At 32.6% G+C, this 19,320-nt stretch overlaps 1 protein-coding gene across 6 annotated transcripts in view; it reads right to left on the bottom strand.

Moving 5' to 3' along the window:
- CNKSR2 (connector enhancer of kinase suppressor of Ras 2) overlaps positions 1 to 19,320 on the bottom strand; it is a 299,979-nt gene that overhangs the window by 122,935 nt on the left and 157,724 nt on the right. For 4 of the 6 annotated variants that reach the window (XM_058713719.1, XM_058713721.1, XM_058713720.1 and 1 more), the window contains one exon: positions 4,661 to 4,807. The exons of the other annotated variants lie outside the window; for them this stretch is intronic. In XM_058713719.1, the coding sequence (XP_058569702.1) occupies positions 4,661 to 4,807 (147 nt within the window). The remainder of the gene's footprint in view (positions 1 to 4,660; positions 4,808 to 19,320) is intronic. 6 annotated transcript variants of the gene reach the window in all.

Here is a 19,320-nt window from a genome sequence, read left to right as displayed (position 1 = left end):
TATTAGCATAGTTAATACTGCAACATTAAAACTGGACTTCCAATTTTTTCAAGATACAGTAAACATCATTTTTAGAATATTAAGTAAAGAATAAAGAAAATAAAAAATAATTTTTGCATTTTAGGTGATCATTTGTAGTCAGTGTAACACTTGAAACCATTTGGCTGAAAAACACAAATGTCGTTTAGATACTTTAATTAATTTGCTTAAACACTGCTGACCAAAAATTTGATGTGACAATTGCTTGCAGCTATTTACTAATTTGAGCATGTAAAACATATAATTGTTTCTGCCTCTCAGCACAATTACATTTTCAGTTAAGATTTATTTTCTTCTTTAGTGTCATACCTAATATTGGTTATCTTCCTCTTCGAAACATGCTTTTAAAACAAAACTCTCAGAAACATAAATTTTGTTAGTAATGGATTTTTCAGTCACCCTGACCCATAACTTTGATATTAAGATAAATTTTATTATTTCTCATGTTTCAGTTTTTACAGAATGAGTTTAACTATTCATATCTGTAGGTATTTGAAATGTAACACAATCAATTAAGTGTTCTTCAGGTGTTACACCAGTTGATAGACAAAATCGACTGTTATGACTATTTACTTTCCATTTCTTTTTCTGCTCAAAGTTAAATATCCTGTAAAAATGGCATCAAGGTAATGCTAAGCAATAAAATTTTAAATGAAAAGCACAAAACCACACAAGAAAACTACCACATGGATATATGAGATTTATGGATAAGAATGCAGTTTAGGAACATAATTCTAATAATACAGCTTGATATTATTTCTTATAAAAATGTGTTTAATGAAACCTTTATCAGTATGTTGAATTCCAACACTAACTATAGTGATCATTTGAGATGCATTCCTATCAAAAAAGCTGGGTTCTTTAATGGTTTTAAAAATGCTGATTCTCAGTGATGATTTCAATCAACATTCTTGGTAGTATCCAGCTAATTCTCCCATGCATCTCTTGTAAGAAGAAAATGACACCACCTACACATGCTTGTGACCTATGCACACTAACGTGAAACCACAAACACCAAAAATATACCTTGAGATTTATCCAGAGTTCCCTGGGATTTTTTTTTTCATTAAATTGTTAAGAACTTGACCATAAGCAATCACCAAGCTCACCAAAATCCAGGACATGAGAAGTGCTACTAAGAACATGTTTTTAAAAACAAGTTATTGGAAAGCAGGGAATCCCTCATTTGCTCTCATAGAATAAAAGATTTTATCTCAGGTAAAACATCTCTACTATTTATAAATGGGTGCAGATGACAACAGAATTCAACTCCAGATTAAATCTGTTCATAGTATTTGACTAAGGTATCTTTAAGTCTTTCAATTCCATTGTAAAATGTTTGACAAATCAGGAATTTTAAAAGAGCTGCCAAATTTCATGAAATGTACTCATGAAATTGCTCTGTGAGCATGAAGTTTAGTTGTATGCTTTTGTTTATTTTTATTTGTTTATTTTGCTATTATTTCATAAATAATTTTCAAAAGAAAATCCAAATCTAAATTCATTATTACAGTTGATTATTAATAGACGTTACTATCCTTTCAAAATATTTTTTAGGAATAAAACTTCTTTCATTAAAATGTAGTATTCCATAACAATCTTCTACCTTAGGGTAGATAAGGTTAAATTTTGTGTAGGTACAAATTATTTCCTTGTTAGTTTAAAAAATAATTATTCCTTACATTAGAATAAAGTTGTTCTTTTTTAAGGTACATGTATTAGTGTCTATTTCCACACTACATAAGTTTTGCCATATTTTATTTGAAAATGCTAGTAGGTAAGCCTGGTAGAGAAGAAAAAGTTGAAATAGACATATCAAATTAAACAAATTACATAAATTATTTCTTTTTGTAATATCTAAATAATTCTTAGTAGAATGTTAGTATGCCCAATGAAAAAAGAAATAACCTAAGGTCCAATTCTTCAGGTGTGAACACTGAAGATTTATACTTAAGTGAGTTAATGGGCATTTTAGTACCAACGTATTTGTACACATACCAGAAGCAAGAATACAGTAAGACTGGTACTTATGTCTGCATAGAGGGTTATTCCTACATTAAGCATTTTATTTCACCTCAGGTCCTTTCTCAGCCACTAGGAAAAAATATGTGGCCTCAGGCAAAGTCACAAAGGAATCACAAACTGCCTGTAAGACCTTCTTATCTCATGATTTCTTTGACGTTTCCTCCTCTGGAGGCAGTCTACTTTTAATCTACAGATTCTGGTACCATCCGGTTTTGTCCATCTTTGGTTAATCTACAATTTAAAAATTCTGACCAGATAGGTCCCATTATGCTTCCAGTGTCTTAGTATTTTAGAGTAGGCCAAAGCTGTACGATCAAGAAACAACTCTGTATTGGTACAATTTCAGGTCTTCAAAATTTCAGGGATATTTGGTGGTGGTGGTGGTAGAGTATGTTAGAGGATTTATCTATTGCTCTTTAACACCAAGATGTTGTGTTACCACTACTACGAAGTATTTAAAACTAATACTATTCCTTCTGCTCTGTAAAAGGTCAACCACTGAAGCAATTTGTAAGGAAACAGAAAGTAAATCCCCCACTTTCCCAACAGCATTGTTTATCGTTAAGGAGTTGAGCTTTGACAATACATTTCAGTTGAACTAAGTTCAGCTGAAATAACAAATTTACAAAAATGTTGATACATATAAGCATTTATGGAAATGCTGATTTTCTTTTTTTCTGACTTCAGCAATCTGAAACAGTAAATTTATACTGAGAGTAACTGAACAGACAATGAGGAATAAATATAATTAGTGATCTGGTGAGGCATATTTCTTGGCAATTAGGAATGGACCTAGAAACAGTGTGTTAATAACCCATTATAATTATAATTTTAAAATGATGTGAGATAATTTAAAAAATTAAAGTCTTTGTTCTCCAGCACTGAATATGCACATCAAATGTGTAGCAAAAAAGAAATGTTGGTCTTTCAATTATTTCAGCATTTTATATAAAAGTGACTAACTGGATACTGTCATTACCTTAATTCTCCAGTTTGTGTTTGTGGAAAAGAATCTAAAAAGGGACCAAATTATCAATTTGTTTCCTAGAGATAGTCCCTCAGTGTCCATGGATCAACAAGAAAACAGTGTCTTTTTTGGTGTTCAAGGTGAAATAGAAGGGATTAGAGAGAAGTTGTTAACTTTAACTACACATATACAGAGAAAAAACCTAATGGCTGAAATTGTGGGACTCTTCTTCAGTGTTCCCACTTCTCAGGATCTTTGAAGAAGACATGTCAATAGGAAAACTACAGGTGGAACAACAAAGCAACTTATAATACAGCAAGAAAATAAAATGATATGATGGTAAAGTCTGTTCTGCTTATCTATGATTTAATGAGTCAAAAAACATTAAACTCTGAACTTTAATGACATTAAAAATATTTGATAATAGACATATACTGCAAGTCAAATATATTTGGACATATTAATACAGTGTACATGTATGTATTTGAAAAATTAAATATTAACATTAACAATTTAAACACCTTAATGTTAGAATATTTTAACGTTTAATGTTAATAACATTTTATGTTATTTAAATATAATGCAACACTGAGCCCAATAAGTAGTAAAGTTTTAAACAATGAGAAATCATTATAATCTATAAGGCCATTCATGTGTAATGGAGAATTTAGGATTTTAGGGGAAAAAAATCTAAGAATGGTATAAGGCACTAATACAGGACTTAGAAATAATTTACAAAGCAGTGATAGCAATGGCACTTACATATATTGCTTTTCTTTTTAGTCTGAACAATTGGCAATGTTCTAGTTCAACAGGCAATTAAGTTGTTAAAAAATTAGACTTCTAAGAAAGCTAATAGTTTCCTATTTTAAAAATGCATGTTTTGTGAAAGACAATTTCTTTTATGATGTGTTTAAAGATTATATTGACTGAAACAGAAGGAAACGTACTACTTCCTTGTCTTTCATTAATCAGAATCATATTTTTATAACTTCCTAGATACTCTGCTTCTTAATGAATGTCATTTACCAACATCCAGAGTAATATTTTAGAGTGGTTTCATGCTGAAGAAAAATGCAGAAATTCTAAAGCAATAATTTCCCTATTTTGCCACCCTATAGGGTGGAAAAGAAAAAAAAAAGATCAGTCAGAAGGAATGTAGTAGGTACATTTTAATTACTAAATAAAACTTTCTTTACCTACCGTTTAGAAATAACTATTACTATCTTATGACCTGATTTAAAAGAATTCTACAAACTGTCATCTAGTTTCTTCAAAGTGTACGAGTGTAACTTTGAAATAGAAGATTACATCTACAAATGAAACGTCTCTTTTCATCTCTATTCACATTTTGGTTTGAAATAACTTGTGTTCTTTTGTAATTATGCTTTAAATGTTTACAAGTTAAGGCAGAGTTCTTTATCATTTGGGTTTTAGTTAGAGTAACTTACAGATTTCATCACATTAAGCCTATTAGGATAAGCTGTGAAGAGATAATTTCACAAACAAATTTTCAAAAGCATACAAGATTAATCCATATGCTGCTGAGATGAGGCACAATAAAGAAGCATTACGGAGATAATCTATGGCTAAAATGATGGTGTATGACTTATGATTAAGCTTCATTACCTGCAGAGCAAGGGGCTTCCATCTCATATTTTTCAGTAAAGCTGGTGCTGAGGTAAGCATGCTCTGAGGTCGCTTTTTCAAAGTTAAGATAACACCACTCGGGTCCTCTCGTAGTGCATTCACCAAATTTTTCAACTGCCACCCCACCTGGTAACCAGCAAAATCATTACAATAAAATTGAGGTACAGTATTCAAAGATTTAATGTTCTCCCCCTTTAATAAGATTAGTAAAAAAAAAAAAAAAAGAAAATCACATAATTGGTGTACCATCCTATCAATTTTAAGGAGATATATACTCAAAAGAAATTTTATCTTTGTATTGGTTAACCAACCATGTTATTGCATTAGAGTCCATGTTATTTATTATGAGATAACATAATGGACATTTACCATGTCAAAGGAGAGACTAAAACGGTATTCTACCAATGGAGTAATTTAGAGTTTAAAGAAATTATGTCATTATCAATGCTGTGCAAGGTCTAGATCCAAGCTCTGCTGATAAGTACAATTTAAAAATCCACAAAGACTTGGCAATGTCCTGAGCTTACAACCTATACCACATGCTTTCTCATCACCATCTTTTAGAGATATGTGGTACAAGTGTCTCTAAATTAGAGTGACTTTATACTACCATTAGCTGGTACTGACAAACCAAGGCAACATTCTGATGCACGGAAGACAGCATCAGTAAAATCAACCCTTTCCCATGCTATAAGGATAAAATAAAAAAAATGACAACGTAACACTACTCCCATGCTGCGGCTATTGGACATGTGTTCCAAACAACCCTATAAACTTAAAATGTGCTGAATTTAATGAAGCCATTCTCCTTGAATATCACCTCAAAACATAATGTATAATTAAATGGAAGTATTTGATAAATGTCCTGAAACCTGGCTCAACTGTTATCCATGTTAAATTACTTCACTCGTCATCCTTTTAAGCTTTTAAACAGAATAATTTTAGTTTGCTTCAAGATGGACTAGTTACGCAGTTATCAGGTAACTGAAATCCTCTAACTATGCTTTAAAGAAACATATTAAAAATAGCTATGATTCCAAGATTTAAAAAAACACACACTTCACACTTAAAAGAGAGAACCTTTTATCCTAACTTTAATGGATTAGAAATTTCCAGGATGTTATACAAATACATTGGATCAAAATTTATCCTGGATTACAAATGGGATTTAGCAAATCGTCTGAACAGTACTGTTGTTTTTCCTAGGCACCCAAGTGTAAGGGAATGGGTGCCTTTGCCTGTTATTCATCATGTTTTTTGCTAGGAAGATAATGATCAAGCTGAAAAGAATAAGCACTTCCACCAAAAGAATCACAGATCCTGAGACTATGATGAAGAGGTACTCTGGACGGCAGCCACTGTAGGATAATGGGTGACTCTGGCTTATCTAATGAGTGGGCATTCATTTAAATTATAACCTCTTTTGCAGCTGAATGGAGTGATGGTGAAGAGAAAAAGGACAGAAAAGAAGTGAGATGTTACAATGCTTAAAAACTCAGGGGTCTCAGATATGAATCAAAATGATCATTATGATACTTGCCTAACACGAATAAGAGGCTGCCAGTTAAAAAATCACATTAATGCAGATAACTAAAGTAATGAAACTGGTCAAATATCTCCCATTACATGTAAGTGAGGATTATTATGTGCCCAAAGGTATATTACATTGAATCTGATTTCTCTGATAGCCAACTAGTGTCTCTATAAGCCATTTTGATAAGCCAAGAGTCAAAGCAAAGTGAATTCAAATCCAAGTGTTCATTTTGCTTGTCAAAAAATATGTGAACAGATTTTTGAGTTCAAAGTTTGGATGGAGAAAACATACTGTTTATACAAAGAATTTATGAGCAACTTTTTAATAATAACCACATTTTATCATTTATTTTTTTCAAAGAATTACTAACTATACTAAAGCATTGAATATGATGGCCATATTTTCCTTTCAGCATATGTATTCTCAACAACAAATTACACATTTCTATCCACCAATTTCTTTCCATTTTATTCTGATATGATCATGGTGACTAGTTGAAAATTTCTAAGGCTAGATGGTGTTTTCCTGTATAATATTCACTGTAATTTGATTCATCCTGTTCTTTTAAACTTTCTCTATGCTCTTTTTGAATATGCAATTCTCCAAAACAGAATTGCTTTTCCATGAGAAATTGGAATTGTTTATTGATGAGAAAGTAATAACTTGGTTAGAGTTTAATTTTATAGCTGAATGTTATTTAATGGCAGAAAAGTATATAATTTTAGTATTTTTTTCAGTGTTTTTCCAACTTTTTATTTAAATTCCAGTTAGTTAACATACAGAGCAATATTAGTTTCAGGTGTAGAATTCAGTGATTAATCACTTACATACAACACAAATTTTCTATGTTTTAATCAGCCTTCCCATTCTCACTGACATAACATTAGTAGTACTTTAAACAAAAGTAAACAAATATCCATGAAGACTCATTAAAGTATGTACCTCTGGCTTCCCAATTCTACTTCCACTACCACAAGGAAATGATTTGAATAAAAGCAGAGATAAATGTGCAACATGTGTGTCACAGTACTGTTAAAACCAACCAAAATTTGTACATTATGTAAATGTCCATTAGTAAGGGAAATAAAAATTTTTGTGTGGGAAAAAGTTCCAAAATAGCAAATGTAACTCAACTCTATTTCGTAAAAAAATTTTATATAAATATAGAAAACATAGATATACAACACTGCTAACAGTGGTTATGCTAAATGGAAGTAAGGACTGCAATATACATTTTCTTCTTTATACTTTTATTTTCTGAACTTTTAGTGATAAACACAAATTATTATAAACAACAAAATCAACAAAATAAATGGGCTTAGTCCATGAATATAATATTCCAGTTATATAATCATGAATTTTATTAATTACTTAATGAGGACTGTTTGTTATGGAGGAACAATTTCCACAAAAAGTATAGAACTAGAAAGACAACACTATTTAAAAAAATGAAAGGTGGCAATGGGGTAATCACGTCTGCTGTTAATTATCCTTTCAGATGATTAGCAAAAAAGATTATTAGTAGTGCTTACTAAGTCAAGAATTATATTATCTGTTGATTTTTGATTCAATAAATGACTTCAGTAGATAAACTTAAGTGTTAAGTCAGGTTCATACGTTATTTACTGAATGGGAATGAAGCTGGCTAAGTAATTCACAGCCTATGTGTGACATTTTTTTCTATGAACATGGGTAGGCTATAGCTGTATCAGTCCCATCCAGTGCTTGCTAGTTGCAACTAGATCTTTCATCTCTCATTCAAATAGTCCTTTTCCTTAGTCCTACCTGGAACTCTCTAATTTGGTTCATTTCTTCATTAGTTTCTATCTTGTCTACTACATACAATTCTTTTTTTTTAAATTTTATGTTTATTTATTTTTGAGACAGAGAGAGACAGAGCATGAACAGGGGAGGGTCAGAGAGAGAGGGAGACACAGAATCTGAAACAGGCTATGGGCACCGAGCTGTCAGCACAGAGCCCAACGCGGGACTCGAACCCACGGACCGCGAGATCATGACCTGGGCTGAAGTCGGATGCTCAACCGACTGAGCCACCCAGGCGCCCCTACTACATACAATTCTTAACAATTGTACCCATTTATTGCATTGTACCATGTTCTATTGAAGGGCAAAGATGACATGGTACTACAGTTCTGGGGAAAATGATTCCCAGCTTTGGTTCTATGATATCCTAACATATCTTTAGCCATATAATTAAGTGTAGTGATTTCTTGAAATTAACTTATTTCTCTTTAACTGTTATTGAGATACTTATGGTTGACAGATTATAGTTGGTATGATAAAAAGAGGCAACTATGTGATTTACAACTTCAAGAAATTTGGAGCCTCCATGTTGGGATCTAAAGGTAATGGTACACACATGTGAAAATAAGTAAACTATTCATTTTTCAAGATCAGTTTTTCATTTTCACATTTGTTTATGGCTATAGTTTTAACATATTGTGTGACAGACCCAAGAAACCATGTAAAGATATAAAAGTAATTTTAAAGAATGATTGTATTCTTTACATTGGCTGCAATGAAAGCCTTTTTGTACCAGGAGATAGAGGGAGCTTTGAAAGAAGGAAGAAGGGATCCTAGTGGTGGCTAACACAAGAGACTAATCCACTAATATGGAAAGGAATTAAATAAGGTACTAAATTTTAAGAGATAATGGGTTAAGGATACATATGAAGAAAAACATTCTAATAATCAAAGACATCCAAAAACAATCAGCTAACTCGTGAAATAGTGAGCTCAACACCACCAGAAATGTTTCAATATTCTTGCAGAGGCTAAATGATTACAACAGATTTCTAAAGCCACGATACATTCCAACTCTAATGCACAGAATGGGTAGGAAAATGGAAATAAATGAAACAACAGATCAGGTGCTGGTATATTCTCTGATTGCTCATTCTCCATCTTTTCTTCCTCCTCACAACCAATAAATGTAGGTATTTACCCTAGGCTGTTAGACCCCTAATACTGCATGCTGTCTTCTTACAATGATCTCTTCTCTTCCCAGAGATTCCATTAACAACTTTGTGTATATGATTCTCAAATCTAATCATCTCTGCTTCCTCGAAGAACTCTAGTGACATACTTGCAAGAGTTCAGTTCATCCATTCTAATAGCTACTTACTAATCAAGCAACAATAATTCACTATGCTATATTCTTCATATCTATATTACATTGCTTTTTTATATTTTAATTCTTAACAGCTCTATGAGGTGAACTATTAAACCCATTTCACATGTGAAAAATATGAAGCAAAAAGAGATTAAGTTTTCTCAGCTACTATTACAAATATGGTTAAGTGGCAAAGCCCGAATTCATATTCAAGTGGGTTTGATTCGAAAGCACAAAGCATTATGAGAGCAAGCATGCCCCACTCCCTAAATATCCCACTGGTAGTTCAAGAATGCAACATTTTGAAAATCAAACTCAGTATCTCCCTGCCCTCATTCAACATCAATAAAAAGTTCCTCCTCATCCTCTCAAATTTGGAGTATGGCGTTACCTATTACCACTTCCCCCTTTTTTAATCCATGTGTCCTAACGAATAGATCATAGCAACTAATGTCTTTTCTTACTGCCTTAGTTCTGGTTTGCTTTGCCTGCTAGACTTAAAATAGGGTCCTAACTGGTCTTTCTGTCTCTATAGTTTTGCAGCTCCAAAATACTGCTACAGTGAAAAAGTATTCTTCCCTTCTCTGAAGGCCCAACCAAAGAATCAACTCCTCAAAATAGTTCCTTTGTCAATATGGCCATAGTTGTCTATTATTTCCCTTTCATGTGGTTCTCAGACTTCATCATGTGTTAAAATCACCTGGATTCTAAACATTTCTAAATAAAACTGGAGTCTTATTTGTCTGGATATACATGCAATCAATAAGGTGCTTTACAAATGGCAGACACTTAATATATGTTAAAAACTAGACTAGTGACATGATATAGTAACAGGAGAATGTGTTTCAGAGACAATAAGGTGCCTTGAAACTCCAATGGGAGTTTAGTTTTGTGTGTAAAACCAAGATGTATTGAATTTTTCTGTAAATGAATATACTTGATGATACTTAAGTTATAAGAGACTTTCTTTACACCAAATTACCAAATAAATTTTCTTATAAATGAACATTTGAAAAAAAATGGCATTTGCATCTTAGATACTCCAGACCTAAAGTCATAGTGATGTGATTATGACAAGAAATGTAAAAGTGAATAAAGTATGTATTTGTCATAAAAAGGCTCTGCTTTATCATACACATTATAGAAACACTTTCAAGAAGGTTTTTTTTTAATCAGTAAAATGTTTATAGTGGTTGTAAGTAGTCCAAGTTTCTCTTTCTCAACATTAGAATATTTCATTCATATTAATTATGGGCTGGAATGAATCTTTTAAAAACCACCATATGCATGTTATACAAATTATGTATCATTATAAGTTATAGATAGTATATTTTTCATATGTTGAACTACTAATATTATCTTCCTGACTGTCCAAGGTAGCACAAGCCAGTGTCTCTAAGCAATGGCAAGTCCTACCACTTACTAGTTTAGATGTAATCTCCAACTTGCACACTGAAATGTATTTTACATGCAACACAAACAGGATTAAAATTTCCCAAGAGAGTCTTTAAGGTATCCCAAGTGTTAAAAGCCAGAGGTTCTGCTTTCTTGTAGATGGGGCTTGTAATTGCTTTGATCAGGCTTTAGCAGACACCAGGGGTTCCTTGGGTGAAGGGCACCATAAGTGGCAGGTCCTTGGACAATGGGTTGCCCAGATTAGGTGTATAAGAGGTTTTGGGATTTGGTGCTGAAGAGATGAGTGGCTTCCTTTCCTCTTGGTACATAGAGGGAAGAAGTAGTCTCTGATCCCTTTAGTACATGACCTAGCCTATCTGATTCCCAAACACCTGGTGAATTATTTGACCAACACATGAAAATAATCTCTATACCAAGAAGCCAAAGTTAAAATAAGCATAAAGGAATAATTTAGGCCTATCAACCCAGAACTTCTTTACCTTTGTCACAGCTGTATTTGAAGTTACAAGAAAGCATCTCTATACCTAGACAGGGAGATAGGACATTTCTTAAACTATTTTTAAAGTTATTATCCTTCACAAGACAAAGTAATAGATTCATTAACATTTACACATGCTCTTGTGTATACACACACTCTTACTCACAAGTTGTAATGTATAAATTATACCTCTTCACAAGGGATATTTCAAAGAGATTTGAGGTGTGCCTATATGAATGTCTGATGACATCAGCCATGCTATACCCAAATGTTCTGCTCTTTTTAACCCACTGAGCCACCCAGGCATCCCTGACCAAATGTTCTGCTCTTTTTAAAAGCACTGAATAGACTTAATTCAATACACAATCCACCATGCTGTGACTGATGACACTCTATTTTTACCAAATATTTTGTTGCTGAGATATTTATTATAATGTTCTATTCCTTTGCATTACTAAAAGTTACTGAAGTAACTTTAAAAATGTTTTTAATGTTTATTTATTTTTGGGAGAGAGAGAGAGAGAGAGCATGAGCAGGGGAGGGGCAGAGAGAGAGGGAGACACAAAATCTGAAGCAAGCTCCAGGCTCTGAGCTGTCAGCACAGAGCCCAACGTGGGGCTCGAACTCACAAAGTGCGAGATCATGACCTGAGCCGAAGTCGGATGCTTAACCGACTGAGCCACCTAGGCGCCCCATGAAGTAACTTTAAACAAAACCTTAGTATTGTTATTTTTACAAACATTAGTTTAGGAAAGGTAATATAGAGAAAAGATAAAGGGAACAAGCATTTGAAAAGAAGGAATATGGGAATTAAAAGTTTGACTTTTATTAGGGGAAAAAATTCCACAATTTTACATCTTTATTCATTGAATCATGCTTCATCTCATGTCCTCCTTAACTTTACAAGTCACTTATCCAGTGAAATAAGATGATGTCAAGGCATTTGTTTTTTATGTGGCTTAATTTTAGTGTGAAACTTGGACCATATTGAGTTGCTCACAATTTGATTTACATGTATGTTTTAGTACCTAATATTTTCATGTGAATTTCACAGATAGTCATATATACAATGTGTGTAGTATATTTAAGGAGAAAGCACAGAGAACACAATTTCTCACTGCTACAAAATGAACAAGTAGTCCAAGACACAAAGCCAACTTGAGGACTACAATAAACTAGTAGTTTTACCTACTGCACACCACCTTCCTGGAGGCTTTTTCTCCATAACCAACAAGTTCTGAGGGCTACATCAAAATTTCTTGGTTGGCTCATGGGGAAGATCGCGAGAGGAAGAAAACAGTCATTTTTTTCCTGTAAGTTTTACGAATCACCCACATAGTTTTCACCAAGAGTGACTGATTTACATATCCTGTTACTTGCATAGTTTCCTGTTATCTATTACATATACTAACTGCAACCTTTCTGTCACTGGTGTCTTTGCTTCTGTGGCAGGCTTATTTAAAAACTGTGGGTACAGTTTAGCATCTTGAGCATAAAGCTCTCTTTCCCCTTTTCCATTTCCATATGGTGTTTGGTAATATTGTGGTTTCTGAAGGCCAAAGGTTTATTTTGGGGGATTAATGGTTTACATTCATATATGCTATAGAAAATTCAATAAAAGCCAATGTTATTTTTATTTCATTCTAACATAAAATTGAGTGAATCTGAAAGCCTCTGCTAGGGAAAGATGGAGGAAGAAGGCAAATCACATTCACTTTGGGGGTGAATAATACCACAGAACCTCATTCTCCCCAAAATCAATAACATATTTTAAAAGAACCAGAATAATATAGGTTTTTAACTAAAATTTTAAAAGATATTTACATGAGTTAAATTTTAAACAATTTTTTGTTTACATATTAAGAAATTATTATATCAGCCATTCCTTCCTATATTCCATTTCTGTTCTTCTTGTAAAGATGTTGGAAATAGGCTTTTTAAAACAAAGAGTCTTAGTCAAGGAAACTAAGGAATGAAACAGAGCATTGTTATCTAAAAATCTATAGCTCCTATTTATAAGAATTTTGAGAAGGAATGAAGAAAACATGTGTATTTATGAAAAATCATGCTTAAATTTCATTTAGGAATCCAAATGGAAAATATAACTAAAAGTAACCAAACCCCTACTATTCAAAAAATAACATGCTTATAAATGTACAACTTTTGCTATGAATAATGTTTATAATATCATTTACTGTTAGACATTTAACAAAGACACATTTACTTGAAAATATAAGCAAACAGTGCAATAGTTATCTATATGTAGCAAAAAAAACCCCAAAGCATGTGTATATATGCAGATATAAGTAAATAAACAGCATTTTAAATCTTTATTAATAAAAAATATAGTTTAAAAACTTCCATAATGGCTATAAATACTTTCACTGCTGTAGTTATCTTTAGAAATAATTTTGTCAGAAACCTAATAACTCAGACAAAAAAGGTAACTCAATGTCAGCTCCAAATGGGGCCAGAGTGAACTCTCTAAGCCATTTGTTCCAATTAAAAAAAAACTCTTTATTGCCCAGTATTAGGATAGTAAGATGAGTGAAGTGTAAAAGTAATCAGTTGTTACATTACCTAAAATTTCAGCCACCAGGCTGACCAGAATATTAATTTAGTGGATGAAGTCTACATTTGAATCCTAAGACTAAGTAACCTAAAAAAGAATTTAAGATTATTATCATTATCTCTTGAATTCCCTATTTTGTGATACTCTAATGTGTTTCCCTTTCATGCGATAATTTTGTCCTTTATCAGGCACTTAAATGTTATCTACTAATTGCCCACCTCTATTATAGACAGACAGTGAATGAGGCAATTGTGACTGGCTGACTTTTGCCTTTTTGCTAGGGGTAGGAAAAAGGCTGCAGGTATTGATACTGATTTGCAAGTGAGCTGCACACTTAGTAAGCTTAGTAAGTAAGAACATCAGCCAATAGATACATTTGAAACACAAAATAATCACTTATAAAAAAATCTCTTAAAATTGCATGTAAAAATAATGAGATCATATTAACTGTATGTTGAAACCAAAGATGTATACTACTAATAAAAACAAACTGGAGTAACCATTTTCAAAAGCAATTATGTTTTCCTGGTGAAGCTAAGAAAAAAATGTCAGGATGTAGAAATCTGCAGAAAAAATAAATTGGTTAACAGGAAGTTATCATTACTAAGGCATCATACAAATTATCTCCTTTATATAAAACTTAATATAATAAATTTCAGTTGGTAATAGAAAACACATAAAGTATTATGTTGGATAATAAAGTAATGAATTAATTTCTCTAGGCAAAATAAAATATATAGCTTAAATCAATATGTGGAACTTTGAAACCAGTTTCCACACATTCTCATCAAATCTACAATGTTTAATGCCAAAAAGAAGAAAAAATCTATTATAACCTCATAAACTACCTATTATATAAGGTGATCTGAAATTAAATATTACTATGAGTAACTAAAATCCATGATGCACTGTTTCCTTTAATTTTTGGTAAATGACTCTTCATGATTTTTTTCCCTTAGAAAAGATAACATTCACGTCCTGTTTTAGAATACCAATTCCTTAAAATCCTAACAGAGTTATTTTATGGTATTATCATAATCATTCATTTAGCAATATGTGAAAAACCATGCTAATATATTCAATCTCTGTATTCCAGCAACATCTTGTGTTTACAGGGATAAGACATGAGATGCACCAGAAATACTACCATTTGAGGTCTCAGTTTTTAATATATTGGGCATAAGGAATTATAAGGTAAATACTTTCTCATCTTAGAAGGAAGAATAGAAGAAAATAGGCAAGAATAAAAAAAATGAACAATGTGAAGACTGGAGGAGAAACAGTCAAGTGAGAAGTGATGAGGATGGCAAAGGAAAGGAGAAGAAAATGGAATTAGAAAAAAAAAACCTTAAAAAATAAAGACAATAATTTGGTAAATTAAAAGAGAGAGAGAGACAGAGAGAGAGAGAGAGAAAGAAAGCACATCTGGTGTTAGTCAATACCATGGTATTGATTTCACTGACTAAGCCACTCCTTGTGGAAGTCCAGGGGCTGGGTGGTAGGGTGAGAGCGAGGAGAAGGGAAAGCTTGGCTTTAATGGGCCACCACATTCTGCATCCATTCTGAATATGCTGGCTTCCCTTTTAAACAATACTCTCCTGTTGTTATGGGGTTGAAGGAACAAAAGGGTGAGGACAGAGTCAAAAAGGAGAGACTAGAGGTGAGAATAAGATAGAATAAGGGAGACACCTTTGAGAATTATATAAATGAAGTTAGAATGACCTTTCCAGATGATTCAATAGTTCTTTAATATGTTCTCCTTCCCCCAGCCCCCACTGCCACCATCTGCAAATCTTGTTGAGCAATTATTTACCATTTAGGAGGTAACAAAGACCACTAGCTCATAGAATTCATCTTCCATTTCTCACTAATCAGTGTCCAACATCCCAGCTATTTACTAATGTCTATCTTTTTTACTATCCCAACCTAGTTACTTTCCATCCCAGTAGCCTTTATAAGCCACATATATTAAACCATTTCTTGCCAGAAGGTAGTCAGGTTCCAGAAGACCTTTCAAAATAATAGTGAATATGTTTGAATATTTACACAAAATGAAAGGAAATTTTCCAAAGGCTGGATTCAACCACCACATACCCCACTCCCTTTAACTGATATTTGTAAGAAGAAAATACTTGTTTTTAGTATGGATAGAATCTTTAAAACACTTACACACCAAAAACAGTATTAACATAAAATTTAACAGATTCATTAGGAATATGCCCAAATAGATTTAATAACTATAGTCTCATCAGCTAAAAAAACGTGTTAAAAGTGCATCATGAGGGCAGAGTTGCTGGTTCAAACTATGCCGAGGTATCTCCCAGAGAGAGGGATGTAGTGGCAGATGAAGTGGAAAAAATCTTGGGAGATTCCAGCAGCTGTGAGGAGTTGGATCTTCACTGGCGGGCAAGACATGCAATAGGACTCAGTCTGCTTTGCTTGGATGTTCATGATTTTTTCTTCTTTCTACCTGGCAGCCACAGTTTCTCAGCCACAGAAGTGTGTTGATTTGAAAAGCTTAAAAGCCATTTATAATAAAGAATATAGCAATATGAAAAAGGACATAAAACTTCCAGTTTCATTTCAAATAAGAAAATATACTTTTTTAAAAAAGAGCAAACTAGAAAACACATACACCTAATTGGACATCTTGAAGATATACCATACTAGCAATTTCAAAAAATAGTATTTGAATTCATCTGTGAGTTATTCAACTTTCTCAGATCCTTAGGGAAAAATTTCAAATTGCTTTTCTATGGGTTTTAAAATAAGAAAAGTTGTCTGATTTTATATTGTACATTACTAACTTTAGCAGTAGAAAATTTTAGAATTACATAAAAATACTAACTGAGGTAATAACATTCAAAATATAAGATTGAACATTACTCTTCATTATTAGGTCTAAATTGGTTTGGAACAATATTGGCAATATCTCACTATACTGGTCAATTAATCACTGGATTAAAAAATAATATTAAATAAGTATTTCCAATGTTTTAGGTCATACCTTAACATAATTATTAAATCATAACCAACCCCGAATATCTCTGTTAATTAATGTAGGGATAGAAGGGGACTTTGTAGACTACAAATAATTTATATCTATTTCAACTAATTTATCTACCTACCAAACATTTTATAGTAACAAAAACAAGATAACTTCCATTTTATCACCTCTGTATATTATCTAGTAAGAAGTTAAAAGTATTGTATAGACCACAAAGGAGGCAACAGCAAGAGAGGGCAGACTAGGCTGCCTTTAATACAATGCACCATTCTTACATAAATATGCTTCTCATTTGAACGTAAAGAAGAAAATCTGGTAATTGATCACGTTATTAAGGAAGTCTACTTTCAGGGAATTCAACGTATTCTCCTGTCAGGGAATGTCTCTGTTACCCCCAAGAATCAATTTGTAGGCTCTAGTAGCAGTTTGCCAAGAAATATGACTCCAATTGGTCCAATAGCTGTTGTAGGTAAAAGGGAGGAAGGGAGGCCGGAAAGTTAATTTTTATTGAGTTCTTAATGTGTGCCTGGCATTGTGACACGTGTTTACATATCTATCTGAAAGAAAGGAGTGAGGAACTAACAATAAAGTTAAATTTCTTACCTTTCACCCCTGCTTAATCTCTCACTGAATCCTGAGTTTTACTTACATGATCCTTAGAATTCTTCCCCTTTGTTTAATACTTTTATAATTTGAGTTTGGGGAGGGAATGTAACAAAATTGAAGGCCCTGGAGTCAGAGAGCTTTGAGTTGCAGGTGAGTTAAACATTCTGAGTCTCAATTTCCACAAATACTTTCTTCATATAATTATTTTAAGTAGTAAGTGACATAAAATACATGAAGTACTTAGCATGATGCTTGGTACTCTGTAAGAACTCAGTAAGTGTTGGCTATGGTTATTATTATTATGAAATGGTAAGGTGATGCTTAACTAGTTACTATGATTTGCTTAAAGCCATAAGTCAATTTCAGAGCAAAAACTAGAAGCAAGTTTCCCCAACCATCATTCTCTGTCATTTTCAATATTCTAGAATATTCCTGTGATGCAAAGATGTATTTATACATTTTCACAGTATTTACGTATTACCAATCCATATAGATTTTATTAGTTCACTTGTAGTCCTTTAAAGACTTTCATATTCATTTGTAAACATCAGAATCTTTGCTCCACAAAGAGTATCCTTTGAACAATTTTATTTTTCATTAGAGACTAATTTCTACTCTCTTAGGATTGACCAACTTGATACTGGTCCAACTATTGAAAAGATGTCATGTTTGTTAAGGTCACATTGCAAGAATGGAGGCAGCATGAACATTATAAGAGGAAGAAGTTGCCTGTCTACTGGAGTACCTGCTTTATCCCACTGCCCAAATCCTCAGTCGAGGGGACAAGAAACTTTAGTTAGGATGACCACTTTGTATAGTTTCTAGTAATGACAACTTTCTCATTATCAAAATTGTCATAGTGTGGAAAGGTTTGCTGATTACCAAAATTCTGCATTAATTAGTATTAACCTTACACCTATACGTTTAATTTTTTAAACTTTTATTAACTTTTATTCACTTAGTGAATTCATTGAAGAAACAGTATAAGTTTGATTATCAGTGTTCAGGAGCCTCTCTACAATATCACAAAGTTCTCAGTTCACTCAAAGCCAAAAATGAAATGGCTTTTGCCTCGACATTAGTATCAATTAGAAAGATTAGAGTTTTTCACGCCAGTCTTCTTATCCCCAAAATATAGCCTTTCTTTTTAAAAGTTTCTTCTATGACTAGAATAGGCAAAAAAAATTTGGTTAAAGGGTACAATAAGAAATAATTATTAATTCTAAAGGATTAGTGAGCTATAAGTAAATATTTACCACAAAAACACATTTTTTTCCCAAGTGAAGCTTATTGTATTAATAATTATTATTTTAACTTCATTTGTTTTAAACAATACACTTTATTTTGGCAGATATAGAAGAAGTAAGTAAATCAACTGAGGCAGAAAACAAACCAAAGTGAAAAATCACGATGTTCATTTTCTAAACCTAACATTAAGAAAAATGGCCCTTGAAAGTCTAACACTGACACAAAAGTGCCGCTGTCAAGATCTTAGCCTAGAAATGGATTCATGAGGTTCACAGAGCAAGAAAATTTTAGGAACTTATTTAGTTAAGTGCGACAGTTTTAAAACAAAAACTGTAGTCTCCTTCTGGGAAATGAAGAGCCAATTTAGCTATTAATGTTAAAATTAAAAAAAATTGACATTTAAAATAAACCATTCTACCAGACACTTCAGTGAACAAATCAATGTTAAAGTAGTTGAATGAATGTATGCTGTTACAAAACATACCTACTAGGTAATTCAATAGTTTGTAAAGTAAAAGTTAAAAAGTTTTATCAAGAAAAGGTTGAATTTGTATGCATTTATATTAATTTCTATCCCAAAATTATTATCTCAGTTCATGGGGTGTATAACGTTATCCCATACCTGCCCATGTAGAAATGCATATG

Source organism: Neofelis nebulosa, chromosome X (assembly GCF_028018385.1).
Source record: "Neofelis nebulosa isolate mNeoNeb1 chromosome X, mNeoNeb1.pri, whole genome shotgun sequence".
NCBI lineage: Eukaryota > Metazoa > Chordata > Mammalia > Carnivora > Felidae > Neofelis > Neofelis nebulosa.
Note: the sequence above shows the minus strand (reverse complement) of the source record. Positions and strands in the feature narration are given on the sequence as shown.